Source organism: Octopus bimaculoides, chromosome 15, assembly GCF_046866305.1.
Source record: "Octopus bimaculoides isolate indiv1 chromosome 15, ASM4686630v1, whole genome shotgun sequence".
Classification (NCBI taxonomy): Eukaryota; Metazoa; Mollusca; class Cephalopoda; order Octopoda; family Octopodidae; genus Octopus; species Octopus bimaculoides.
The window spans coordinates 55,834,760-55,858,033 of record NC_142942.1 but is presented as its reverse complement, the minus strand read 5'-3'; the positions used below and the strand labels follow the sequence as shown (position 1 = coordinate 55,858,033).

At 33.0% G+C, this 23,274-nt stretch overlaps 1 protein-coding gene across 6 annotated transcripts in view; it reads left to right on the top strand.

The window, feature by feature from the left end:
• Window positions 1-4,316: 4,316 nt before the first annotated feature.
• Window positions 4,317-23,274, top strand: part of LOC106881480 (uncharacterized) — a 31,746-nt gene continuing 12,788 nt past the window's right edge. For 2 of the 6 annotated variants that reach the window (XM_089363888.1, XM_089363887.1), the window contains exons 1-6: window positions 9,576-9,658; window positions 12,647-12,730; window positions 14,809-14,904; window positions 16,196-16,333; window positions 19,133-19,165; window positions 23,023-23,061. In XM_089363888.1, coding sequence (XP_089220014.1) covers window positions 9,609-9,658; window positions 12,647-12,730; window positions 14,809-14,904; window positions 16,196-16,333; window positions 19,133-19,165; window positions 23,023-23,061 — 440 coding nt within the window. In that variant the 5' untranslated portion in view covers window positions 9,576-9,608. Of the gene's footprint in view, window positions 4,545-9,575; window positions 9,659-12,646; window positions 12,731-14,808; window positions 14,905-16,195; window positions 16,334-19,132; window positions 19,166-19,889; window positions 19,920-23,022; window positions 23,062-23,274 lie in introns of those variants that run through there. The other 4 variants (XM_089363889.1, XM_089363890.1, XM_089363891.1 and 1 more) reach the window with 4 other exon arrangements.

Below are 23,274 nucleotides of genomic sequence, written 5' to 3'. Positions count from 1 at the left end.
TATCTGAAATCTCTATATATCAAATTAAATATAAACCTTTGATTTCATATATAAATTAGGTAATTTTAAGCTAACATCACCCTTACATTATTTACATTATTTACATTTGACGGATACTTGTCCTCATCTTGTTTGTTGTTAACACACCATTTCAGCTGATATACCCTCCAGCCTTCATCAGGTGTGAGTCTCTACATCTACACAGGAAAGTTAAATAATGTAAATAATGTAAATTATGTACATAATTTAAACATAAGTTTTAATTCTTACGCTTCATTAAAGTATAATTTTTACATGTTGCTTCCGTCATTTTTGTTATCACATCAAGCAATAAAAGAACTTTCCAACTGAAAGTATACTTACAGGTTTTCAAATTGTGTCATTTGTTACTATATTTACGACAGCGTATGCAATTATGTCAGCGTCAATCCTGTGACATCATGTTTTGTAAACTGCTTTAAATTTAAGAGCCAAATGTGTCTTCACTGAAAGATACGAGAATAGCAAAAAAACATTTGAAGTCAGGATATTCATAATATTTTGTCAAAAGATTTACAATAAGAAAGAACTATTCTAATATGTAATATTACTAATTTAAAAATGAATATATAAAAACTAAGATTTTAAATATTAAATCAACCTCTCTAACGTAACAAAAAGTCGACGAAAACGATAATACTCCAGATAGGATGTCCTGTAGATAGAAGATCGCTTTTTTTTTGGGGGGGGGGGAATGTACGCAATAGTAGTTGGCAAACTGAAAGAAAAAAGAGTGAAAAGGAATATAGTATACACTTGGTAAATAATTCTAAGCTCTCATCATAAGGAAATATGGGACGAAAACTGAAAACGAAAGCGTTCTAGAAATTCTTGTATTGAATTCGAAGAGCTCTCCACTCACCACCTAATAATGAAAAAATTAATATCATTGAGATGCAGGTAAAATGCAAATCGTGTTAAAGTTTGTGAAAGGGATAAGCGTTTGCAAAAATCCTGATCGATGTGGCAGAATCGTTGTTGAACATTTTCCTTTAAGAATTAGATTATTTAGAATAGGAAAATAACACCTCCGAATTATGTTACCCTCAGAGATGAAAACTTTAATGGTTATATATCTACAATAAAAACTTCGGATTTAGGTTGAACACCAGCATTATCAATGGGATGTGTTTAGTCTATACCATAAAACACAGAATTTCACTGATATTCATTTTAACGACCTCGAAAAGATGAAAAGTAAAGACGAAATCGGTGGAACTTGAAATCAGAATGTAAAGAGCCGCTGGAACAAATATCGCACGGCATTAATTTGACGATCTAAAGATTCAAGCATCTCACTTCACATATCCCTACATTCCATAATATGAAATGTTCCCAGACTGGAATCATGTAGATAGTGTATATCGTAGCTGCAAAAGTATAATGTTTCAATACGGAGATATTCTTTTCTACCCTAGGCACTAGGCCGGAATTTTGGGGGAAGAGGGCCAGTCGATTAGATCGACCTCAGTACGCAACTGGTACTTAATTTATCGAATCCGAAAGGATGAAAGGCAAAGTCGAGGGAATTAGAAATCAAAACGTAAAGGCAGACGGAATACCACTAAGCGTTTCGCCCGGGTGCTAAGTTTGCGTCTAGCTCGCCGCCTTTTCAATACGGAAATATTAATAAAACAAAGCATTCAGCACCGCTGTGTTATGCCAGCAGTTGTATCACTATTCCGCCACACTCGCGTGACATGCCTTGGAAACGGGTACAACATTTATACTCATATTCAGGAGTATTTCAGTCGTTCAAATCGACCCCATCAAGTAAGTGGTACTTATTTTATTTACATAAATTGACGGGATTTTGGTTAACTAGGGGTTATTTGAACTCAGCACGTGGTGTGCAAAAAAACCTGACATAGCTTCATATATATATATATATATATATATATATATATATATATATATATATATATATATATATATATATGTTCTTTTACTTGTTTCACTCACTTAACTTAGTACTTATTGTTGCGCTACACACACACACGCACACACACACACACACACACATACACATGCACAATATAAAGGACCGTGAAAGTGTTAAGATCCTTTGGACGGTGACTCATGGGGATTTACCGATTTCCTACGTGTGTGTTCTTCACTTCTTCAGTTTGTTAGTACTTCTATGTCATTTTTCAACATATTATACATACGAGTGAGCAAATCAACAACGGAGACGAGCAATAATTGCGTGCTATATTTGCTTGACAGTAGTATTACCTGGGTATAAAAATTACACTAGGTTAGTTTTAAACCCTGTATGTCGTAAATGAAATATATACGTCACTGTTAGGAGTACTTTGACTTTTGATCCTACCGATGATCAAACAGCAAATACACATGACCTCTATTTCTATATTCATGTAGGTATACTCATCATATATAAAGAGAGTTTGATAGATATAGATATAGATAGATGTAGAAATATGTGCATATATCTATCTATCTGAAGATTAATAGTGCCAGAAGCAATATTAATACGAAAATGGTAATATTTATAACCAGCTACAACTGGATACTGTGTTGGAATACAGAAAAACTGTGGTGGTTAACCATGAGGGAATATCTCATATAATGCTTTGGTGCATATATGTATTCCTGTTTATATCGTATGCAGGAGGTATATGAACTGACATGAAGACTTCATTTCACAATATATACTAACGGAAAACATCGCAGAAAATCTTAAAATTATTCCGTAGTCTTCAATGTGTGAATTTATCTTCTATCATATAGATATTTTCAAATAAAGTGATTTAGATATGGATTTACAATGAACAATCCCAGTTCATTTAGAAAATTGTTTATCGCGTTTCTCTGAAATATGTATGACGAATGGAAACACTGTTACACTACAGCGAAACTGTGCTAGCACAAGATTGCTAGTAATGGGTATAGCAAGTTAAAGCGCTGAAAATCTTTTATATTTCATATTAATATTGGTTCCAAGATTCTTTCATTAGGAAGCAACTTCGAGGAATGTATAACTAGATTACGTCGATCCCAGTAATCAAATTGTGTTTACTTTATTGACCTCGAAAGGGGATGGAATTCAAAGTCGGCCTCGGGGGGAATTTGACTACTGAATGTCTGCTAATGTTTCTGCAAACTCACCGTCTTAAATGCGTTAGCATTGCGGACAACAACTTTGCAGCATTTTAAGATTTCGCTCGATAGCTCCCTTTTTTTTCATCCTTTCAGGGTCGTTAAAATATGTACCAGTTGGGAAACTCAGACTTTCCAGGTGACCCAACGGGTCCCGGATAATCTAGTAAATCCTAAAATTGTGACGTCCTTTCATTTCTTTTCTCTGTCACAGTTTTAAAAAAGGTCTAGGTTAGGGGACGTAGACACACCAATACCATTTGTCAAGCGATGGGGTGGGGACAAACACTGGTACACAAATGCATACATATATATATATATATATATATATATAGAGAGAGAGAGAGAGAGAGAGAGAGAGAGATACACACACACACACACACACCCACACAAATATATTTACGACGGCTTTCTCAGTTTCAGTCTACGAAATGCACTCATGAGGTTTTGGTCGGCCCGAGCTTATATTGGATAATTAACGTGATAGTGGGGTAACCATTACACTTATTTAGAAAATTCACGACAAATTTGTAGAAGGAGGACTAATCGAAATATAAATAAGGCTAACACATTGGGAAGCTTTATATAAGTATTTGCAAAGACTAATTATATACATACCCAGAAATAATATCCGCATGAAAAGATATACCAACGTATGATATTCAATACAACTCAAACAATTGCACAATCATACACCGAGCATTCCTAAATATACAAATGGGTTAGCCACTAAAAGAAAAGATCATAATACTTGTACTATCTATCTATCTGTGTGTTTGTGTGTCTGTGTGTCTGTGTGTCTGTCTGAGTGTCTGTCTGTCTTTCTATCTCTCTCTCTCTCTCTCTCTCTCTATCTATCTATATATATATATATATATATATATACATACATATATATATATATATATATATATATATATATATATATATATATATATATATATATATATATATATATATATATATATATATATAACAAATCAAGAAATGCTCATGTTCATGTATGTGTATGCAAATGTAGTATTGGTATATCCCATTTATGTTCATTAGAAATTAAATAAATAAAGAATTTTGACATGTACGAATATTTATTTCCCCCTACTCCATATATCACAAATATACACATATATGTCTTTCTTAAACATGTACACTTTCATTATTCAAATGCTTCACTTGCACTTTGACATCTTTTCCATTGAAATCTTTCTTTCACTTTATACTTCTCGCTCTAACTTCACGTATGGTTATACATCACGCGTGATCTAAACTGTTTACTGATTTTACATTTCAAAGAAGCACTTTGAGTAAGTATGATATCCTTCCGGGATTCTGTTTCTTACTTCAGTTTTTTTCCACATTGCACTGGTAAAACTTTCCCTTGAAACGTAAGTCTGTTATATTTCTTCTTCTTGTATTCGGCTTACAATTCATTGGGCACAGCTTTTCCTGTTATTTAATTATTTGTTTGTGTCGCATGCGGTTACATTTATCAAATAGTCTTACTGTTATTACATGAAAAACTTGCCCAACTATTCGCCCCTTATCCTCTCACTACACACACACATATACATGCATATATATATATATTTCAATGACAAAATATAGGCAATACAAATGTATTACTTTCTAGTAAAATAAACCCCATAAGGGTAGAAGTATAAATATAGATACAGATTAGTTGTACAAGGCATCAATATTTACGGGAAATAGCAACCGATACACATACGACGCTATTGTAGAGCTTCACTGCGTGTATATATTTTTCATGTTTGTTGCACTCACACGTCTTTGCGAGTATATACGCAGTAAAGCTTTACAATAGTATCTTATTTGTATCGACTGCTATTTCCACTATGTATGTATATATATATATATATATATATATATATATATATATATATATATATATATATATATATATATATATATATATATATATATATATATATATATATATATATATATATATATATATATATACATGTATGTATGTATGTATATGTGTGTATGTATATATACATACATACATACATGCAAGCAGATCGACATATATATATATGTGTGTACATAAAACTATCCAACGAATGGGACCGTGAAACTCTGAGTAAAAGTTTTTGTGATATTTCTTGCTGTAACAAGATATCAAGAAATGATACCGTACGACCGTTTCAAAGGACTCCATTTGATTGAGCAATTTAATCATTATATCAATTTAAATAGAGTGCTATCATCAGCTGCACAAATAAATAGAATTTTAATCAGCTCGACAGATTACTAGAACAGTCGTACTGCATTACTTCTTGATATCCTCTTGCTTTTTTGATTTTATTCACCTTAGTTCGAGCGGTGCGGATAATACCGGATTGACTTTGTGCTTCACCTTAAACATCGAATTCAACTGAATCTAAATAATCTCTTATATGTATATGTGTGCGTTTGTGCATGTGCACACACACACACACGCACATATATATATATATATATATATATATATATATATATATATATATATATATATGTGTGTGTGTGTGTGTGTGTGTGTGTGTGTGTGTGTGTGTGTGTGTGTGTGTGTGTGTGTATGTGTGTATATATACATATATACGGACATGTATATATATATATATATACATATATATATTTATATAAGGGCATTACTATACAATAACGCCTCACGCCATGGGGGACTCTAAGGTCAGACTACTATAAAAAGCACATTTTTACCGAATGCGAGGAAATGCAACTCTCAAAGCCAATCTCTTAAAAACGGACTAAGAGGTTGGCTTTGAGTGTTGCATTTCCTCGCATTCGGTAAAAATGTGCTTTTTTTTTATAGTAGTCTGACCTTAGAGTCCCTCATGGCGTGAGGCGTTATTGTATAGTAATGCCCTTATACAAATATAAATATATATTTCGGGAATAAATGATGGACTTTTTCCCCTTATGAGTTTTTTTTCACGCTAGCTACTTGATAAATTCTTGTAAAAGAATTCGTCCTATTATTGAATATATATATATATATATATATATATATATATATATATATATATATATATATATATATATAAATGAGAATGTGTGTCTGTCTGTCTGTCTGTCTGTCTGTCTGTCTGTGTGAATCCCTAAAACTCGAGAACTACGCAACCAATTTCATTCAAATTTTACACATGCCTTACTTAGGGTTCCAGTTGTGTTTTAGTAAAAAAAAATTAAATGAAACTATTCCACTAACTGAAACAATCACATTTCGATACTGTAGTGACAGATACTTTCACAGAGAGAGAAAGAGAGAAAGAGAGAGAGAGAAAGAGAGAAGAGAGAGAGAGAGAGAAGAGAGAAAGAGAGAGAGAGAGAAGAGAGAGAAAGAGAGAGAGAGAAAGAGAGAGGCAGAAAGAGAGAGAGAGAGAGAGAGAGAGATGTATATGTATACATATACATGTACACGTATATGTATATATATAAATATATATATATATATATATATATATATATATATATATATATATATGTATATAGATCTATACATACATGTATATGTATACATATGTGTAGATGTATATATATATAGATGTACATGTAATATGTACACATATATACATATATACATGCATACAGATATCTATACATATATACACCCATCACACACACATACACATGCACACAGACACACACATTAGTCATTTGTTTTCTTATCCAAAACTAGGTCAAAAGTACTGAATGGATCTTTATGAAAGTTTGAAATTATATTCTTTGCATAACGGCCATAACTCCCATGAAAATTCATATATTTTTTATGTTGATGAAATTTTAACCCGAACATAACAGATGAGAATTATTTAGAAAATGATGTCACACGTTATCGAGGCTACCATTCTTTCTGGATGTGCAAAAGGGGATGACGTCTTTATTCCAAGAATTCCTCCATCAGGAGCAGACATTCCTTTTACATTCAGAAGACTACAATTCCCCCTTCGTGTGACTTTTGCCATGTCCATAAACAAATCTCAGGGTCAAACACTGTCTGTAGCTGGTCTTCTCTTGGAAGAGCCCTGCTTCTCACATGGACACCTGTATGTTGGCTGCTCAAGAGTGGGCAGCAAAAAAGCCTATTTGTATATGCTCCACAAGGGAAAACAAATAACATAGTTTACAACGAGGTGTTATAATCACAACAGCAAGAAAGTATGTACATGATCACCTTCTTTTACGAAACTTCATTGACTTTCATATATTTATATTGATATACATATATACACGTGTGTTTGGGTGCGTGTGTGTATATACATCTCTATATATAAAGATGATGCGTAGTCTAGACGGCGTTTTTAGATTTCATTATTCTCTTTAACCCGGGCAACGCCGGGTATTTCTGTTATTATATATATATTTATATATATGTATATATATGTATATATATATATATATATATATATATATATATATATATATATATATATATATATATATATATATATATATATATATTAATAGTTATCGCCAAGCCAACATGGCAGTCCCAAAATTAGGACGAAAGCTGCCGTGAATTAGCTCCAAGAAGCCATCGCCTCTAGCTAGCTATGTGACACACGAAACCTGTGTCCTTTATAACCTTCGAACAGGGGAGGTCAGCAGTGTCCCCCTGCTGGTTTGGCATCTGCAGACTAGTTTCAGGGTGTTGCCCCTTGTCAATGCAGAGCAGCCAAGCCATAGCTTGGGACTGCCATGTTGACTGCCATGTTGGCTTGGCGATAACTATTAATTTCCAGTACCGCTGCCGTAGTCTCCTTTAGAGAGACTTAGAAATATTAATAACTCTCTCTCTCTCTCTCTCTCTCTCTCTATATATATATATATATATATATATATATATATATATATGTATATATATATATATATATAATAGCAGAAATACCCGGCGTTGCCCGGGTTAAAGAGAATAGGAATATGTATATATTCATGTATACATATGGACGTACATTGTATATATATATACATATATACATGTCTATATATACATATGTATATATATATACATATATATATATATATATATATATATATATATATATATATTTATGAATAAATAAATAAATATATATATATATATATATATATATATATATATGTAAAGAACCATAAAGACAAGCACCAGCATGCTAAAAATAATAGATAAGAAGACTCAGAAACCACAGTTTTCACTTGTACACAAAGACAAATCGGGGAAACAAGCAGTAACATTTCAAGACCCCATACCATAGACTAAAAGAATCTAACATGAAATATTGTATTCATTTGCCCGCTTTTTGTTGTGTGATGAGGTATTGCTACGATTGTCTTTAGTGTTAAATATCTAGAAGAAGAAAAAAATAAATATATATTAACTATAGACAAGTCTAACATATTTGTTATTTATTTCTGGGTGAGTCATGAGATTTCGATCGTACGAACACACCCAGAAATAATATCCGCATGAAAAGATATACCAACGTATGATATTCACTACAACTCAAACAATTGCACAATCATATACCGAGCGTTCCTAAATATACAAATGGGTTAGCCACTAAAAGAAAAGATCATAATACTTGTACTATCTATCTATCTGTGTGTTTGTGTGTCTGTGTGTCTGTGTGTCTGTCTGAGTGTCTGTCTGTCTTTCTATCTATCTCTCTCTCTCTCTCTCTCTCTCTCTCTCTCTCTCTCTCTCTCTATCTATCTATCTATATATATATATACATATATATATATATATATATATATATCTATATATATATATATATATATATATATATATATATATATATATATATATATATATACATATATAAACCCTTTTACTTTTTTACTTGTTTCAGTTATTTGACTGTGGCCATGCTGGAGCACCGCCTTTAGTCGAGAAAATCGACCCCAAGACTTATTCTTTGTAAGCCTAGTACTTATTCTATCGGGCTCTTTTGCCGAACTGCTAAGCTACGGAACAAAGCTATCAGCGTGTTTCACGCAAAAACTGAAGAATCTGAAATAAAAACGAAAGGAGGTTACACAGAATAATGAAAACACAACAATTTTGTTGCCGTAGTGTGCAAAATGTATCAAAATCGATTCCCAGAAAACTGCTATTAGGCAGAATTTTGGGTGTATACATTTTTCTAGGATCTGGTTAGTAAATGTATAAATTACAATAGAGAAAATGTTTCTTCGAAAAGTACATGAACACATACACACACACAGACACATATACTTGAGCAGGGTGCTACGCAGTGAGATTGAATCCGGAGCCATTAGGTTTGGTAGCTATTTCTTACCACACAGCCAATCCTATACCATTTGTAAAGATTATTTTTTAACAAAAGCTACTCATGCTGAAATCTATATATAAATATATATACATATATATATATATATACATTATTTTGCAGATTATATTCACAGTCGTATTGCGATTTCAGAAAATGGCATATATATACATATTTGGCTTGATTATCCTCTGCGTTCCTTACACGTAAGCAATTAATATTTCTTTATGTCGGTATATTTCATATATTATAATTTATTTTTATTGGTTGTCTTTCTGTAATCAAGTAAAAATGCAAAAGAAATACATATATGCTGAAATATGTAGAAGTGTATATATATATATATATATATATATATATATATATATATATATATATATATATATATATATATATATATATATATATATATATATATATATATATATATATATTTAATTATATGTATTTATTTTCTTTGAGTTAATAGTTAACTCCGACAAAATAAATTGGTTAATAGATACCAGGATAGCAACGATCACAAAATGACTGTGGTGTAACTCCTGTTTATGAGGTAGAAACTCTCTGTTATTTTGGTCAATTGAGTAAATATAAAAATTTAATAAATGCAGTAATACGCATAAGTTAAATGAATTCTTTTATTTCCAACATATGTTTCGAAGATTACAAATGATTCCTCCCAAAGGAATAGGTGATGTTGATAAATATGTAATCTCCCCTCAGGGAAATTCATAGGTACCAACTTAACCGTAAGACATTTTTACCGAATGTGATAACTGTAGGTATAATTCGAGAACGGAACGGAATGATCGCTGTGATTGCAGAGTACCGAAAGCTGGTGTAATTTCGTGCCACCCTCTAATATTTACTGACCTAGATATAATGCTCCAAATTGTCCTTGACTCTGAACGAAGTCTAAGTTCAGCGCATGCCTAGCTTTCAACGTTTTACTCATTATTGACATGTAAGCTTTTTATTGTCTCCTTGTAATCCGTGAAGCTGGATATATACACCAGTTCTTTCTCTAGAAATTGAGCATGCACATCCTTGGACCATGTTCGTTGTGGAAATTCTTTTAACTGCCATAATTGTTAATATACACAGGGTCAACAAAACTCATGATGTATATTAATGAAAGTACACAAACCCGCACACCCATACACGCATCCCGCGCACGCACAGACATATACACACATACACACACAGATATATGTTTAAAAATATGGTTACTTCAACGTTCTCGCAGATAATAACTATGTGCATGAACTTTGCAAAATTTGTTATTGTGAGAGTTAAGAATTAAGACATCCTCATAAGATACATTCTCCTTTATGTGTATCTATTTTGAAATCTCGTACTACCTCGCATAAACCTGTGAATTTCTCATTCCGAATGAAGACGAGCATCAACAGTCCCATGTAGTTTACTTCACGAATTCTTGGAGAGCACTGCATATGAACACAGCTGGTTCCCTTGTTGAAGCAAAATGAAAAATATTTAGCTACCAATGGGAGAGAGGGAGAGGGAGAGAGAGAGAGAGAGAGAGAGAGAGAGATAGAGGAAGAGAGAGAGAGAGAGGTCACTAAAGTGGTAGAGGGTATTAATTAGTACAGCTATTGCTAGTAATAAAAGTAAAAACAACTTAAATAGCCACAAAGCACTATCTCAACGACTGTTAAGAGGAGGTATGCTGCTAACGATTTCGGAATTTGATGCAAAGCATTTTATCATCATCAGTGACTCTTACCGCAGCTAGGACTAAACTCAACTTTAGTGATTTCTATCAATTTGCCTTTAGGTTCTTTAAATTTCCAATTAGCCACCTATATTATTTGCTGTTTTCATTTTACTGTTTTAAAATCAGTGCATGTGTTTCAAAGATTGTTGAGTTTAATCCTAGGCGTGGAAAGAGACACTGATGAGGATTAGAATGCTCTATGTCAACATCCGAAACGTCGATTTGGCTTTATCCACTAGGGACCCTTTGACAGTCATTAAAACTGTACCTTGTGGATATTTGTTTTGGCTCTTATTTCCAGAAATACATGTAATAATTAGAACCTTCTGTCATGTTAGTGGCTTCTATTAATTTGCCTTTAGGTTGTTAAATTGTTAATAGTGTCACCCATATCATACGTTACAAATACACACACACATATACAAAAACGTGTACGTACGTGCGTATATATGTGTGAGTGTGTTTATGTACGTGCGTGTGTGAACCGTCTTGCGAGAGCAGCCAACACATTTGCCAAACTTTTCTTCACCTGTGGAATGAAAGTGACATTAAACGCGACAACAAAGTAGATGTGTCCATCGCTGCAATCTTTCTACACTCCTGTATGGCAAAGAATCGTGGACACCTTATAGGTTGCACATCGGCCCATCTAGACTTCTTCCACAGAGGATGTATCAGGGCAGTCTGGATCTATTCACTAAATGACAGGGTGCCTGATATCGACATGTTTAACAAGTGTAAGACAAGAAGAATGAAGATCTTATACAGTCGCAATTGCGCTGGGTTTGTCATACTGTGGACATGAGTGATGAAAGAATAACCAAAGTCTTCATGTACTGCCACCTTGAAACTGGGGACAGGAATGTCGGTCGAACATGGCTCAAATATAACGATGAACTGAAACGTAAACCCCCAACAGACAATCTAGCTCGCTACACATTTGAGCAAACAGCAAAAATTCAAAAAAGAAACAAAAAATATACTAGAACATGTTTAAATTTCAAAATACAAAAACATTGGTAATAAAATTCAAAAAAGGAGTTGAAATTGATATTTGTGCTAAATATGTTGCACCCTAATCATCCTCAAAACGGAGCTGTTAGACTGTCGGACACAAAGTCCTGGAAAATATTAGGTTCGTTAGACTGTGATTTGAAATCTTACCGAAGACAAGATCATTATGCATTTTTCGGAGATCAATAAAATAAAATCCCAGTCAAATTCTTTCATTTATACAATCGACTGGTTATCTCCCCTTCTATTTCTGACCTTCAGCTTCATATAGAAATCTTAAATCTTACTCAAATAGATTGCTTCCCCCCCCACCAGACGTTGCCATGGAATATATTCATTTCTTAAGAGTATTTTAATTCATCTAAACTTAAAGTAACCTTTTGGACACTCAAATCATTCTGCCACAATATTTGAATTTCTATTCTCGCTATTTTCATTCTAGGTCTTCTGCTAAGAAAAATGATAATGAATTACTTCTCATGAAATACAAGACAAGAGCGCATGCGTGGGAAAACTTCTTTATGAGGTATGTTTTTGTTTACTTAAGGAGTAGGAAAATATCACCTTCAAACAAACACACTTACACATACATGTGTATATGAAACCCGTCTTGATAAGTTTTATCATATTTGGAAACACCTAATATATTCAGAAATGAATCATTCATTGGTTGTCTGTGCAATGGAATTTGACAATCTTATTATTGGACGGTTAATATATATTCTTTTCTATTCTAGGCACAAGGCCTACAAAAGCAAAGTCGACCTCAGCGGAACTTGAACTCAGAACGTAACGGCAGATGAAATGCCGCTAAGTATTTGGCCTGGAGTGTTAACGACTCTGCCAGCTCACCGCCTTCCGTAGAAATAATATTCTTTTCTTCTCTAGGCACAGGGCCGGAAATCTTGGGTAAGTGAGGCCAGTCGATTAGATCAACCCCAGTACGCAACTGGTACTTAATTTATCGAACCCGAAAAGATGAAGGGCAAAGTCGACCTCGGCGGAATTTGAACTCAGAACATAAAGACAGACGAAATACCGCTAAGAAGTTCACCCAACGTGCTAACGTTTCTGCCAGCTCACCGCCCCTTCAGGGTTAAAACATATTGAAAATTTAATGTAGTGATATTGTAGAAAATAAAAATAATAGACATTCGTATATTTGATTAATACGATTATCTTATGATGACTTGATTTATATTGCTAAATTTATTGTTTACTGACTGAAATTGAGTACTGAAAGAAATTATAATGATGCTTCCCCTGCAACTTTGAGCAAATTTAGAAATAAAATGTTTGAAAATATTAGAATTATTCTTATTTTCAGTAGATTAGATTTGCTCAGAAACATTTCTGATCCTACTGCATATAATGTTTAAAACTGAATTATAAACTTCGGAGAGATCTTTACAGTGGTATTTGTTCAACATAAATGACAGAAGATAGTTTAAAATATCATAGGTAATTCTATTTTTCTATATATTACGACATTTTATATAATATGTAACTGTACTTTCAATAGCAAAAAGAAACAAACATTAGTGGACACATTGCATGTATAAAAATATAGCTCTAGCAGTGCCAAACATTCTGTTTTGTTCAGGGAAATGCATCACATGGTGCTGTGTTTCAGACATGAGGTTGGTAGTTTTATGGTTTTTTCAGATATACGTGATCCTTACGAACATTTAGATTAAAATCTATATTTTCTTAAGGTCAGTATATTTTCATCATGAAGCACTTCAGGCATCTCAGAATATACTATAAACCTTTGGTAGATTGGTTTACGTACGAGATTAGAGTAAATAACAAGACAGAGACATTTTTATAAATGGTCCAGTTTCATGTGATAACATGCAAAACCAGGAATGGTTATCACTGCAAAATGGAACCTAACTTCAATTTGACGGAAGAATAAGCGAAATGATTTTTAGAGTGAAAACTTTCTGCCATCCAGACATCTTATTAAAAATGTCCTTTTCAGATTAGCAGACAATATTCGAAGTTCCCCACAGTACACTTTATAGGAAGCTCCGCATGTCACAGGACTTATGATGATAATAATAACTGATGATAATAATATTTTCTCAATCAAAAATTTTTTGAATGGGAGATGTTTCTCAACTTCCATGCTGTTGAATGATTTAACTCTACGATTATCTGTGCAAAAATTGTTTATGATAAATGATATGGAAAACATGTGATATTTGTTTCAAATTTTTCCGAAAGTTTCTCATTAACCAATAGACAGAATTATATTATTATTAACACAGACAAAATATTTGACGTTAAATTACATTAAATATTCTTAATTGTACATCGGTAATGTGAAAAACTCCTTACTAGGGGCATCCCATTTTAGTGCAATTGTTAAAGATTAGTTGTTCCTCTTCAATTATGGAAATTCAACATTTTCTAGAGATGAATCAGTGTTACTCTGAACACAATTGTACTATGCTTTTTGGTGCCTTATAAAGTTTGAAGAACCGGAGCATAACGGTTCCTTACCAGTTTCTCTTTTGAAACACATACTTATAATATTAACGTATAAGAAATTATTAAGCGTCACACCTAGCAATTCATTATATTATTCTTATATTTTAGCGGAGGAGCATGCTCGGACGATGGAGACTTCGGGAAAAAACTGGCCTATTCTCATTCGGTAATGATGGACGCTATGGATAAAGTTTGGGATGAAGGGTAAGTAGATTTAACTCTTATTATATATTCACACGTATGCATCAAAATGTTTACGTTTTTGACAACAGATACTTAAACATCTCATCGACACTCCTTTCAGATACACAGCCAAACACACACACACACACACAAAAACAAACACACTCTCTCTCTCTCCCTTTCTCCCCATTCCTTACCCTCATTGAATATCCTATACACCACACATTACTTTTCCCCACGCGCCCTCCACCCCTACACACACAATAATACCATAAAAAGAGAGGAATCCCTTCAAAAAATTAAAATCTGAATAATCATCTATTAGAGTAGATGAAAGCGCAAATATATATGATTTATAAAAAAATGTGACATATTAATGAAAATCTGAAAATGTACAACCATCCAGATTTCTGAGTATATATAAATATATATATATATATTTCATTTTCATTTTCATTTTCATTTTATCTAGTTTCAGCTCATGAGCTGTGGCCATATATATAAAGTAGAAAAGGGATAAAATCGAAGCAGAATTCATATATATATATGGATATTTATTCATGCACGGGTTGGACAAAATAATGGTAACACCTTCATCATAGCCTCATAATTTTGAAGTATCTATAAAACCGCCAAAATCTTCTTTATTTTTATGTCTCTTGATTCATTATTAGTGTTGCTTAGTATTTTTTGCTTAAATTTGACTTACTTTTCAGATAGGATCAAATGAAGATACTTAAAATTTATTAAAATGACACATATATCGGACTTTGAAAGAAATCAACCTGCTGGAGTTCATGTGTCATGGTTCTAGCGTAAAGAAAACGGCCGAATTGTTTGGTGTATCAAGTAGTGTCTCGAAAGTAATGACAGCCTTTGAGAAAGACGGAAAAACCTCCTCGGCGAAACATATCTCCGGAAGAAAACGAAAATTTTCATATAGGGACTGTCGGACTCTTACGTGAATTGTTAGAAAAGATCACAGAAGTACTGCTCCCAAAATTACAGCAGATTTTAATGACCACCTCGAGGACCCAGTTTCCACAAAGACTGTACGCAGGGAGCTGCATAAAACCGGATTTGTTTGAAATTTTAAGGTGTTTCCATGATTTTGTCCAACCCCTGTATATACATATCTATCTATCTATATATATATATATATATATATATATATATATATATATATATATATATATATATATATATATATATATATATATATATACACTCTATACATGTATGGCAGTTCTTTAGTGTTTTTGTGTATTGTTTATCGTATTGTTCTAATTGAAAATATATGACTTATTCACAGATATATACATCGCCTACTACTGTTTCCGATTTTCCACTTCAAACAGTCTGAAAAAAAAAAATTAAGAAAAGCTACAGCTTGTTTTCTGAAGGTTTTTGACAATCCTTTTGCCATTCCCAAGGGCAAAGGATTTAAACGGTAAGTCATCAATATTTCCTCAGTGAAATAATCTGATTATGCTTGTGCAGTATCGTTAAATCTATTTTGAATTGCAATTTTATTATATTTATTTGGAAATATTATTTTACACTAATTATTACACTAATTTTTTTTCTACGTAGTACATGCTATTGATCGCATAAATATTATTAGGATAAATCAATTTCTACAAATTTGACTACAACCAAATACTATTTAGTGGTGTATAATTCCACAACCAGTGGAATTACCTTGTCTTTTTGTAGAGTTCATAATATAAGAGTGTACTGAAATTTTCTTGGCTTTGCGGAAAAGAAAATGCAGAAGGATCAGATATTCATGATTGGATTCAACAAAGCCCTCCTCCAGGACTCACACACTTATTATTGCAGCCAGAACTTTCACGATTTCCTTAAAACCACCGACTTTTCAGCCTCCGCCTGTATATAATTAGTTATATTGTTTGGGATCAAATTAGATTTACAAATTTAATTGAAGTTCACATCTACCATTTTACTTCGAAGCTTTGCAGTTTTTAGATTGCTACATCTTTGTCCAGCTGACCAAGAGTTATCTGCACACTTTTGTAAGCATCAAGCTACAGATTATATATTAATTCGGAAAAATGTTATGTATTGTTTACTCATGAGTCTTCAACGTGTTTCGAACCATCTCTGTTCTGAAATTATATCTCTTAGTGTCATCCTCAGTTCAGAGACAGTTTAGAAGTTAAGTAGTAGTCGTTTTCCGTTTTCCCAAATCTCAACAAATTTTCCACACACAAAACGTACTTGTCTGTCATACAATCAAACCTATATTGATAAACATGTGTATGCGCATTATATACATACACATGTGTGTGTGTGTGTGTGTGTGTGTCTGTGTTTGTATGTGAGTAAGTGGAAAATGGCTGATGACTAGCGTCATGATTGAAACTCAAGTGTACTAACGATTTTGAAACAAACTGTTTTGATTCTTACATGTAACTCCCCCAAAATTGGTTCAATGCTCTTCATTCGTTTTTCCAATTACTCGCACACACATATGTATATATATATATATATATATATATATATATATATATATATATATATATAATGCGCATACACATGTCTATCAATATAGGTTTGATTGTATGGCAGAAAATTACTTTTTGCGTGTGAAAAAGTCGTTGAGATTTTGGAAAATGGAAAACGACTACTACTTAAATTCTCTCCCTCTCTCTTTCTTTCTCTCTCTCTCTCTCTCTCTCTCTCTCTCTCTCTCTCTATATATATATATATATATATATATATATAATTTTGGGACTAGCGGCTATTTTTCAATTCAGTTATTGAGGAAAGCACGTTTAGATTAGGTTAACGGGGAGCGGTGTGCAATCCCGTTCATGAACACACACTCACACAGGTATACAGACAGACACGCACCCACACACATACACATACACACACACACATCGTAAATTAAAGCCGCAGATCATAGAAGAAAGAGAGCAACACTGTCAAAAAGTATTACATTAAGGTTAAGAGACATGTGTTAAGGGCATAGATACAAATATGCACACACACACCCACCCACACACACGTGTGTGTCACCGGTATGCGATTATTGGTATCTGTTGGATATCTGGATGTAGAACGAGTGACAGACTTTTCTCTTTTTTCTTACACCCCACTGCGAGGTAGGATCCGCAGTCATTTACGGATGACCATTCACTGGGCGAGGGATGTTAGCGGACACACACACACACACACATATAAAGCCGTACAACAGTATTTGTAAATACACTTAGAGTCGCGCACTCATATATGCCTGCATACCACTAGTGTGTATACATGTGCCTAAATACATCCATACTTTCAGCTGACATGCTTCAGTAACATACAGGCTCATTCCGAAGACAACATATATAAATATATAACAGTTACAATACATATTATGGTTACCAGTCTAGTCTTCTGGTCCTGTCATTTCGCTAGCTGGCAGGAGTTCGCTCTCCTGTTGGCAATATATTGGACACAGGTTACGTCGTTAACCAACTGGAGAGGGTTTCCTTTGGGAATAAAAAAAAAATAGTAGTAACTACTACTATAAACAACCTTCACAAAAATTCAAATAATACAACCAACACTGAAATCCATTAAAAAACCATGTGACTATAAAGAATGTAGAATCATTCAAAAGAAAAGTATTCTATAGATAAACACTCCCAAACGGAAGAAGAAAATTTGCCAGCTTCAACAAACACTGCTGCATTTTACCCAAACAGTCAGTTGCGGAAAACAGCAGAGCGAAAAGCGTCATGGTTTATTACCACTGCTACCAAGCCGATTTCATACTAATAACGAAAGAAAATCTGTTTGAAAAATGTCATAGTTATACACCCTGAAGAGATCGTAATAATAATAATGCATAAATCGCAACATTTAAATATGCAGCCATATACAATTAATACGATCCAAACACGTTTCGGACAATTATTATGAATAAAACAATTGCAAATAAACATAAAATCTGAATGTTCAAACTTTTCATTCTCCTTATTATAAGTATTGTACTTTACACCCTAAGTAGCCAGTGAAAAATTGTTACATTGGATGGAAGTTAATAAGAAATTTACCATAAAACGCACCATGTGAAGAAACCAGCCTTGACATTTTACAACGAGAAATTCAGTATCAGCCTGGATATCATAACCCTCCTCTTATTACACGCGCGCGCGCTCACACACACACACGCACACACACACGACTTCCATTATATTTGATGTATTAATGAGAAAAGTTTCTTTTATTACAGATCAGAACAATTATTCAGGAGGAAACGTGCCCTGTGAGTTATACTTTCTTAAGTAATATTAATCTTAAATGAAGGCGTGGAGCTTTCAGAAACGTTGGTACGCCGGGTGAAATGCATAGCGGTATTTCGTCTGTCTTTACATTCTGAGTTGAAATTCAACTGAAATCGGCTTTGTCTTTAATTCTTACAGGGGCGACAAATTAATTACCAGTTGCGTACTATGGTCAGTCTAATCGATTGTCCCCTCCCGCGAAATTTCGAGTCTTGTGCCTAGAGTAGAAAAGAACATTAATGTTAAAAGTGCACTGTACACCTTTACAATTACACATATACATATTCTCTCACATGCGCACACATCCTCTCACACACGCACATATGAGATAAGTCAGTTCTAAAGTCGTTTTAACGGAATAAAATCTTTACGAATATTAAAAATACTATTCTTTGATATAATCTGTTAAGAAGGTAAAAAATTTAGAATGTAAAAAAAATAATTAATGAATAACTGCTTATCTGATGGTAAATAATAATTTACTTCAGACTGATTATCTCAAATTTATTGTCAAAATACGAGGTTTTCTTTCCAACCTAATAATTTAAGGAGAAACGGTGAAAGAAAGAGTCTAAAGAGTGTACTATTTGAAGGTTCATTGAATCAAAATATATATCTTTAAGAACGATGTATATGTATTTGTGTGTGTGTCTACACATGAATTCCACTATATTTTATTAATAATATATTTTTTTTCCTCAACAGACCTGCTCTTGGCAAAGCAGCACTAAAGGTGTAAGTTATTGAATTTTGCAGTATATTAATGTGAAAGTTGTTTCCTATAACATATCATTTATAGGTGTATATACAAAATGCCTATTCTTTAACCTTTGGAACTGAAAGTAGAGAAAACTATAAAAAGTAGCATTTCCTAAACATCCACATACATACATGCGTACAAAAATATACATACATACACACACACATACATATATACATATGTCTTATATATATATATATATATATATATATATATATATATATATATATATATATATATATATATATATATATATATATATATATATATATATATATATATATATATATACACCTACATATAGTAGGCATATGTATGTATGTTGTCTGATCAATAAGTCTCCGAAGTGTTCCTATAGTAACGAACCTAAAACAATCTGAGTAAAGCCGCTTGGCGCAGACTGACATGCAACTCTGGTGTGCGTGTATACTAAGTTATAATGTTCTAGCTCCCTTCCACCGTTTACAGCAGTGCCTGAAATGAAGGTGCGTAGCGTGTGATAGTCGCATTGATCATTGAAAAAGTAGAGCAGAGAATATGTATCAAATTTTACCAAAAGCTTGGTGATACCTACTCAGAGGCATAGGCAAATATTTCAAAAGAGTTTCATATTTATTTACACAATGAAGGAAATCTTGCGCAACTGAAACTGGAGTGTCTCCTTCGACATCTGAAAGCAGTTTTGGCACAAACGTGACATACACGAGTCTCATACCGAAATCTTTTTGGCAATTTTGGGAACGTCTGAAACATTCGTACATTTGTGAGCGGTTCTGCCACTTTGAGTAGGTCTCTGAGTAGGTATATATATATATATATATATATATATATATATATATATATATATATATATCTATATATATATTTACATATGATAATTAGGGTATAAATTGATTTTAATCAATTATATTACAATTAATAAGAGGAATGACCACTAAAGTGGGTTCCTAGTATGCTAAATATAGACATCAAATCGCCTTACTACGAAGGAAAATCTCAACAAACGCCAGAATGTAAAAATAAACAAGACAGATGAAAATATGCAAACTAAAACGATTACCTTCATATCACGAGTTCGTTATTGACACTTGCGTAATGCAAAATGCAAATATCTGTAACTCCTATTTGTTTATTTTTACATTCTGGCGTTGGCTGAGATTTTTCGTGTTAAGGCGATTTGACGTTCTATCTTTAGCATATTATGAATCCACTTTAGTGGTCATTCCTCTTATTAAATGTCTCTTGAGCCCTGCTTGCATCATCCTGGCCTCTTCAAATGCTTTCACTCCATTCCACACCCTTGTTCGCCATCCAACTCGATCTGAAGCGAGGACTTCTATATCTTTTGGAGCCATTCCAATTGACTTCATAGCAGTCCTTATGCCATCCTTAAACCTTTTTTTAGGTTTATGCCGATAACGTTTCCCCTCTGCAAGCTCACCATAAAACAGCTGTTTCGGCATGCGTTCATCTGCCATTCGAACAATATGGCCACACCATCTCAATTGGTTCCTCAAAATCATGGCTTTAATTGAGGGGATGCATGCAGATGCAAGGATATCTGTGTTTGGAGTAAGGCAAAACAACACAATATATATATATATATATATATATATATATATATATATATATATATATATATATATATATATATATATATATATATATATTCAAAGACCATTCTGGCCATCTCATCTATACTTACATTTATTTTTCGTATTCTACATACTCACCACACGCCTTGCCTTATTAATCTATAGGTGAGCTACTAATACGCATATGGACCAACATTATCGACACTTGCAAATCAGTCAAATGTACACCAATTCACCCTGACCCACCTTATGTGACAACTACACACATGAGCACCATAATAACTCACATGCACAAATTCCTCCAAATTACAAAAAAATAGACACATGTAGAAAGCTAGTTCCAAAGAACAAATCCAACACGCATACATAGACACAGACAAGCACACATACGCACACAGAAACACACACACTTTCACACATACTCACACAATTACAAAGACAAAACAACACAATCACACAGAGCAAATGTAAAATAATTCCTTCTAAATCCTTCGAAATGCCATCCATAAACACTCTCCATATTCTCTCAACGGAAAAAAGGCAAAGAAAGAAGCATAGATAATTCTTTTTACAGTATATTCCCAAACCACGTACCCAAGCACAAACACCCCCGCCCACTCGCCATATTATGACAGAACTCACCTATTCAATTCGAAAGACTTCTTTTTAATAGAATTCCTAAAACTTGAACACTTGAACACAACCTCAAACCTGTATAGACAAAACATATACTAGGAGTTACGCTGCGGTCAAATTTCACTATGCACTAAAACATGGTTACAAACTATTAACCTGCAATTTATTTCTCTTTGACTTCCAATAAACTAATTTTAGATATTTGATAAGATGGACACATGGAAACCTCTTATATTTTAGATTACTCACTGTAACAAAACTATTAAAGCATATAGTAGTTTAACTCTTGTACGCTACATAAATATTCAACTCACGATTTAAACCTCAAATATTCTACAGAATCTATATTTATAATTAATAACATTGTATCCTTGCGATCTTGCGTACACATCACAGGGTCCGAACAAGATATATATATATATATATATATATATATATATATATATATATATATATATATATATATATATATATATATATATGTGTGTGTGTGTGTGTGTGTGTATGTATATATATTTTTCTCTCTCTCTCTCTCTATATATATATATATATATATATACATATATATATATATGTGTGTGTGTGTGTGCGTGTGTGTGTGTATATATGTATATAACATTCATTCAAAAGTCATAAGAGGAATTATTTGGTCGCTATTTCACGAATGGCGAATTGGATAAAGTGCGCATTCTTTCAAAAATATATATTCAAATGTTACTTAAAGTTACATTTAAAGTTAAGCAAGAGGGATTAAAAAAAATTCTTATCATACCCTAAGAAGTTATTAATTAATTTTTTCTCATTTATATCATATATCTCTTATAGTAAATTTATTCTTTCATTTCAGTGTAAGCCGCCTATTTTCTGAATTTTTAGGAGATATTGCGTAAGTATATTTAAAAACAATTTCATATAATTTCACTCACGAAATTTTGTCAGTGAACAGGTCGAGGTTTCAATGCGATGAAAATATTTTGATAGAAATTAAATTTGAATATACAAGTCAAATTAACGGTTTTTGTGTGTTCTTAAATGGCTTACAGACATCTTCCACGCTGCAATAGTTTTTGTTTTAGCACGTGATCTCAGAACAAGACAC